General features: G+C 42.4%; 1 protein-coding gene across 1 annotated transcript; it reads right to left on the reverse strand.

The window, feature by feature from the left end:
- Window positions 1-72: 72 nt before the first annotated feature.
- Window positions 73-5832, reverse strand: LOC124705477 (probable sugar phosphate/phosphate translocator At1g06470). Its single transcript, XM_047237193.1, has 12 exons — window positions 5534-5832; window positions 5240-5409; window positions 5057-5142; window positions 4909-4958; window positions 4296-4363; window positions 3453-3553; window positions 3310-3322; window positions 2582-2766; window positions 2413-2499; window positions 1742-1836; window positions 954-1117; window positions 73-477 (listed from the first exon to the last, which is right to left on the reverse strand). The coding sequence occupies exons 1-11, from the start codon at window positions 5830-5832 to the stop codon at window positions 988-990; spliced, it is 1284 nt and encodes a 427-aa protein (XP_047093149.1). The 3' UTR covers window positions 73-477; window positions 954-987.
- Between the last annotated feature and the right edge of the window lie 1703 nt (window positions 5833-7535).

Genomic DNA, 7535 nt, shown 5'->3' on the forward strand with positions numbered 1-7535 from the left:
GTAGAGAATAACAATCCTTTTCACTCGGTTTTACAGATTACAAGTAATCAGAGGCTGTCCCTAACTTTCAAGGGAACAACACGTGTGGTATGTGTGGTTGGACTTACAACCCAATCTACATAGAAGATGAATATACCTAGGCATCAAAATTGTGGAGGTTCAGTAATGAATATGTGCATGATGCGCTCACACAAAGTGGAAAAAAGCACGCAAATATCTGTCAGTTCTCAGTAACTTCCATCATGAACAAGCAGGCTGATTTGTACCAGCTGCCAGTCCCAAAATTTCCAGATGAAGGTCATGGTATGATGCTGTAATTTGAGTGGCTATTCTTGAGCATCCATCCTGGATTTGAGATGGATTAAGCTCATGCTGATTGCTTGCGTGTTTGTCCGTATGTCTTAGTGGAAAACCTCCATGAGAACTTATTTCAATAGGCAGCCATGAATGGTCTGAAGGTATCAACATTTGACAATCCTGCCAAAATCAGATCGATTATAATCAGTATATTTGTTATGGGAAGAAGAAACGAGTGCAAGGTCAAGAGCTCAATAATCTTAACAAACAGTATTGCCATGTCAGGACTCAGGAATGATACTCCCAAGTGGAAAAATATGTCTGGTTCTTCCGCAAGTTCAAGTATTTGATCAAGATTTCTCTTCCTAAAACTTTGTCAGACATCACAGGACCATATCTAGTTTCATGTTCTGATATTCGTCATATTTTTTTTCCATAGGTTGAACTGTTTATGTACTGATACCTAGTACTCCAGTACAAAAAACAATCTATAGAACAATATTCATTATGTTTAAGTATTACTTTTACTTGGACACAGATAACATGTACTAGTCACTTTCAATAGCCGCATGTATGCACGAGTGACGTCTGCGTGCTAAAGTCTGCTCAATCATGCAAGCAGTTCTTGTTTACAAGAATATGTGAGGAATCCTTACCAAGTGGCAGTTAAAATTTTACCACCTTCAAAAATTATGTATCTTCATCCAGAAACTCATCATGATATTCCGAGTCATCTAGAATGATGTATTTGGCATCTCCACTAAATGAAGGTGAAGTGACTCCATCCTCATTTATCTGACCCCTTTTGAATTTGTCATATCTGTCATTAGCCATAAATAGTAAGCACCAAGAAAAGATGAATATAGTATGCCAAATTCCCTACGATCAATTCGCCGCAATATCAAGAAAGTATCAATTTGAAGATGAATGTGAATTTCAACCTCAACTATTTTGACATAAGCAACAAAACGGAAAATGTTTTCAAATGTCTTTGTCCATGCTATGCGCAAAATGGACAGACAATTAGTTGACTACAGTAACTTTAAATAAACTCTTAGGTAGCACCATAACAGATGCTAAATAGTTAGCCAGAAAAAATCATGGGACTAATACTATTCAACAAGTCAAAATAAATGAACTCTGGTCGACTTATTTTGGTTTTCACCAGTTCAGGTTTCATGCGTCCATTCTGAACTTGTCTAGATGGTAGCATGGTTAAAAACATCATCTGGGTAAACATTATTCACTTTTGAGAAGAAAATACATATTAGAACTTGACTAAATGTTAACTAAAGAAATTTTATTTGCATAGCACTTTAACTTGACTCAGCGAACACATACTGCTCCATTCAATCTCCACAAAGAATTATAATGAAGTCTTTGATTGTGTTGTCCATGAACTAATATTCCGAAACCATATTAAAACCGAAAAAGAGTCACTTACTTGTACCAATTGAATAAGCTAACACCAATCATAATAGTGATAAGACCAACCCCTTTCAACCAAGTAAATGCATCATGGAAATAAAATACTGCAACCTGAAAGGCCATAGTAAAAAGTTCGTTCATAATAGACAACAATTACTAGAAGATGTATGCTATGAATCATATATAATCTAAGAACAATGTATGAAACACTTCCCAGTCGGTCATGGTACCAAGTACAATACATATCTTCATGGTACAGCCAGCAATCCAACAGAGGAGCATACAAAAGATATGATGTTGGACTTTTGCATAAAACTACTGATAGCTCAAGCCTTTTCTAGTATATGCCAAAAATGAAGAAACTAGTGACTGGAACTTTTTTCCTTTGATGCGTCTTAACTTTTGAACAAACAACACATCAGTTCCATTTTGGGGTTCAGAATTCAATTCTAACTTGACATGAGTTATCAATTGCTAATCACCTATCTCATCCTTTATTTCAAGTGAGGTGTCATTTTTTTAGCGGAACTGAGGTGTCATTAATTTTATATAACAGTATTCACATTAATATCAGCTGATATAGAAAGATATTACTCTGGAAGGTGCTTGAGAATTCACATTTCCATATAGATGCAAGTAAATATACAGCAATTAATCTTTTATGAAAAAATACATTTAAATTATTACCAAGATTGTTACAGATTCTTTTACTACCCCAGCTATTGTCACAGTTATGGCACTTGTTGCTGAAACAAGTATATACTCCGTCAACACCTGCAATCGAATAAGATATCATGACATCCAATTATCAATGGTATTTCTGACAAGTTTGTTTTGTAATCAAATAAACACTTACCATGAAAAAGGCCAGGCTTCCTCCGATTAGCATAAGTAAGATACTGCGCATGACGTGCCACGGGTTATCAAAATATGTATTCTTCCGAAAATCACTCCAAGGATCCAACAGGAGAGATAGTACCATGGTGGCTATGGCCATCACTGGGGTAACATGACTCATCAGGGTAATTGGATCTTTTAAGCCTGCCAAAAGAAGATGGATCATTGAACTCGTGAACACCTAGTAGTCAAATAAGGATTGCAAAGTTTACTAAAATAACATTTGCCCCACATTTATCCAAGCTCTGGACTCCCGATGAGAAGCTGGAGCCAGAGCTGCTAGGACAAACGGGATGGATCCAGCAGAAACTATAACTAATATCTATGAAAGAGAAACCTTGTTCCAGATATTTCCAAAGCTTAAGATCAACGTCATGAAACCCATACTTCAGATTCTATAGCAAATTTGGGTATCAATTATATTAAGTTATTAATTGCTATAGCACTTGATTCTTTCTTCCTAGTTAGAAATGTATGGTGGCTCATCCAACACACTCAAGGAACCACATTTTCAAGTCCACCACCTCATTCAGCAGAGACAGAACTGCAAGAACCAAGCTTCCTAAACCCAGGGCAAATGCCTTAATTCAATTAAACAGATGGTTTCATCGATATGCAGAAAAGATACAATAGCACTGTTGGGCATAACAAGCATTGAAGTGTGCACGTGAAGCAAAGATAACATACCGTAGCTATCTTTCTTGAAAGATCAAATCCACATGCACATGAAAAAACAAATTGTTAGCACAGCAAGTACACAAAAAAAGAGAAATACGAGAGGTTGGTGATAACTCTCAAGGAATTTGAGTAACATTAGTAATTACACTTACTTGCAACAGAATCTGAGTCATGGACCAGCGGAATCCTGACATAACAGCAGCAAGTGTCACAAAAATGAAGCCCCAGAAGTCGAAGTCGGTCTCCCTGGCAACTGATGAAATTTATATTATTAAATCACATAAGGCTAGTCCAAGATGCATATTGTATTTAAGCATTAAAAATGGTGTACAAATTTAATGGCAACGATTTCAGTGACTCAGACAAGAAAATTATCAGCTACAAAACTGGAATAATTTGGCTGAGTTTCACAGATAAATGGAGCAGGAATATATACAGCCACAGATGGTGGCTCGAAAAAATACAAACACAGATACTTTGCGCAGCAGTCTCAGGTCAGTACTGGATTGAAACTACCCTGAAGAACAATAGCTTCCACTTGGTGAGGCAGTCAAATCGCTTAAATAACTGTGCTAAAGTATCCCAAAACAACCTGGTCATCCAAATGTTCAAGAAAATCTAAAATGATCGCCAGCGGAGAGCCTAGTTTCCAGAACATCTCAGTTCTCCATTCAATTGTGGTGTTGGAATTATGTGCTGACTAATGAACTACTTCTATGGAAAGTGCATTGTTTTTGGGTCAAAGGAAAAAGATCTACTTAGATTTGGCGATCGTTAGGTCAACTTCACTTGCTTGAAACTAGTGTACTTGGCCAAAGGAAAGTAATGGAAATTATACTATAAACCAAAGTGTAATAATTACAGCGATGGACAACCACAAAAGGTGAATAGTGCAATCATCATACTGATAAACTAGCTGATACTGAAGAAACTATTTGCTCAGCAGCTGACCATAATAAACTATATATACATTTAAGCCCTCTGAGGCTACTTACCTGTCAACAGAACACCAATAGAAATGACAACTATGATTCCTAGAAGCTTGATGCTGGGGCTCTCCAACCTTGTAAACCAGGAGGCAATTTTTAGAACCATATAAACAGAAAGCAAATGAGGACAGTAAAGTAAAACTGTTGCAGATGTTAGCTGCATAGGGGAAATAAATGGATGTTACAGAATCAACTGGCGTGGGCATGATTATTCACCGTCCAAATTAGTAATTCATCTGTGGTTTAAAGATGGCTCCTTTTTAAATTTCATTACGTCTCCAATCGACACAGTTTTGATTGTGCATGAGTGAATTAGTAATGTAGCTTTTGTACTAGTAGCTTAACTCAGCCATAAAACAGATGAGTTGCAGCATTGGCTCCTTTGAATTATAATCTTCAGAAGCAGGAAGAACATAGAGTAACGACCCATTATGTTGGTTAGTGAAAGTGCATGCCGTGATCTGCTAATATGGATAGATCAACTCTACAACTAACTAGCATGCTGAACAAACAATAAGCAGTCAGTGCAACCAGAATGCACATCACAACTAAAACTGCACAATTTATTAGCATTACACGCGACAGCTATGCTAGAGCAGCATCCAGTTTGGACGCTCACCTAAATGCAAAGGCGAATAGCAAAAGGAATATCGGCGAGGCTGATTTGCACTGCAAAAGGTCAAGAATCAAGTTAGCCAGCTGATCCCAATTTGAAATGAATTTAACAAAAGGGTAAAGTGGACTGAATCATCTTGTGGAAAACAGACCATGGTAGCGAATGTGACCGTGATGAACACCAGAGACGCGTTGCTCAGGTTAATGTCCAAGGCGGTTCCCAGAGCAGTTGGGACGACTGCAGATAAGAGAGAGAAAGAAAGAAGCATGAACAAGCAGAATTTATACCGAACCGAGAAGAAACGAGAAGGCCAATTAAGAAGCTAGATGCGCACCTCTCATGAAGTAATCCTTCCAGCTCATGTCGACCGCAGCGTCGATCCCCTTGGCCTGGAAGAGCAGGATGATCTTGGATAGCGCGGCCTGCAGCGCGAAGTGCACAGTGTTCATCAGCAGCGGCGCCGGGAACTTGCCCAGCTTGTCCCCCAGCAGCGTCTTATTGTATCTAGGGGCCCAAGATGAAGGAGGAGGAAGTAAAGAAATCATTTTCATGTTGATCGAGACGACATGAGTCATGGGCGAGGGAACAGAGGAGGTAGGTAGCGAGGAGGAGATCCGGAGCAACTCACAGGGTGAGGCAGGTGCTGAAGGTGTACCAGACGAGGATGTAGAAGGCCGTCTTGAGCACGACCGCCGGCGCCAGCGCGGCGCGCTCCGCCCGCTCCAGCGACTCCAGCTTGGCGACGGACTCGCTGGGCCGCAGCCCGCCTACGCAGACGGCGGAGGGTGCCGGCGGGTTCTCCACGTCGAAGGCCTTGCGGTCCAGATCCGGGGCGTGCATGCTCCGCTGCCGGAAGTAGGTGGATCGCGGGGACACGACCTCCGCGGGCGCGGCGGCCAGGGCGGCGTCCGCGCCCGCCTCGGCCATGCTCCTCCTCGGGCTTGGAGACAGAGACAGAGAGACAGAGAGAGATCCCTCCTCCTCCTACAACGAGAACAAGGAGGAGGCCGCCGGCATCGCGCGCTGGGGGCCGGGGCGGGGCGCTCCACGTCCCGGAGCGCCAAATGGCAAATGCCGCGCGGGCGGGCCGGAGGGATCCGGAAGAATGGCGCGGTGGTAGGTGGTCACCTGAGCTGCTGCCGGGACTAGGCAGGCGAGCGACGGCGGATTTGGCTGGGTGGCGGCTCCGGTCGGGCGGGTGGGATTGGGGTGGCCGGCCGGCGAGCACGCCCGGTTGGGTGTTGTGTCTGCAATTCGGACCGGACGTCGGGCGCGGACACGACACGGTGCCGACCGCGGGCCTTGGTTGGCGAGGCGTGAAATGCAAGAGGGTTTTCCGTTATCGGGTCTGTTCTCAACGACAGTGGTTGGTTAGTAGGAGGATGAGCTAATGGCGTACACCGGCCGCTTCATCATCATCATCATCATCCTTCCACCACTCTGCATGCATGCCTTTTGCGTGTCGGCACCAGATCCCGTAGCCATCTCGAATTCTCGATGGGTGCCGTTGCACGATCTGAACACTGCGACTAGGTTCAAAAGCAACTCCACATTCAGAACTTGCAATTGTTTAGACGCGACATAATTGGTGGGTTCCTCATGCATAATGACTTCTTGTGATGCATTCATCCATAAGCTACATGTGCTTGCTTCATAGTTCTTTCGGAGGCGCCTCTTTCATGCTCACCAAGATTGTTTGGTCAACCATAGGGTAGCTTCCATCTAAACCTCATGGTCTTTGTGTTTCCCCCTTTTTTTTAAAGTGATATCCAACTTTGTATTACTAAAATGTTGTACGGCTCCATTTGAAGGGAAAAAGGAAGGAGCGCAAAATGCAGTTTGCAACAACCACCATGAGATTGGATGTATCAAACATCATCCTCAAATATTACTCTACACGCATGCCATTCTCATTTCCTGTATGGACAATGTGATGGTCTCCGTTAGTTACCCCTCTATTATAGACCGTCAAGTAAGGATGGCACCCGCAGGGCATGCATACGGGTAGAGCCATCCCATATTTGTACTTGTCGCCTTTAATCTTATCCATCACCCGTACCTATATCCGTCAATGGGCACAAGTTTTTCCCATATCCATTACCCAGCAGGGTAAATGGGTACCCGCGGATGATATACACGCGCTTTACAACACATCGAATTGATAAGGAGATTAAGCGATCCTAACAAGGCGTCTAATCCTTATTAATCTAGCCTTGATTGTGAGACTGGAAAGCGTGAGGTTCATCCTAGTAACGAGACGGCGTTATTAGGCGGGAGATTAAGTAGTTTAGAATATTGCGCTGGCTCACTTGTCAAATTTAGATGGGTACATGGGTACGCGGGTATGAGTTTTACGATCTCATACCCTTACCGGGTATGATATTTCCTCACTTACAAACCCAAGGCTAATATTTTGTCCCATTCCCATACTCCTATTTGGGTTTTTACCCGGCGGATACACCGGTCGTGGGTACATATTATCATCCCTACCGACAAGAAGCAATAGTAAAAAAGAAGTTTTGTGGAGAACGTGTGCATTAGATGGAGTAACATTGGGGTAGTGATTGAACGTGTGCACTAGATGGAGTAACATTGGGTTTTTATCCAACTTGTATGAGATAAGATTTGTG

Source organism: Lolium rigidum, chromosome 1 (assembly GCF_022539505.1).
Source record: "Lolium rigidum isolate FL_2022 chromosome 1, APGP_CSIRO_Lrig_0.1, whole genome shotgun sequence".
NCBI lineage: Eukaryota > Viridiplantae > Streptophyta > Magnoliopsida > Poales > Poaceae > Lolium > Lolium rigidum.

Bases quoted from the DNA above. Each gene is read 5' to 3' on its own strand.
- LOC124705477 (XM_047237193.1), bottom strand. From the start codon at position 5,832: ATGGCCGAGGCGGGCGCGGACGCCGCCCTGGCCGCCGCGCCCGCGGAG. The intron at 5,410-5,533 runs GTGAGTTGCTCC...TTGGGCCCCTAG, and splicing joins TTCAGCACCTGCCTCACCCT to ATACAATAAGACGCTGCTGG. The intron at 2,500-2,581 runs GTAAGTGTTTAT...ATTCGATTGCAG, and splicing joins GAAGCCTGGCCTTTTTCATG to GTGTTGACGGAGTATATACT.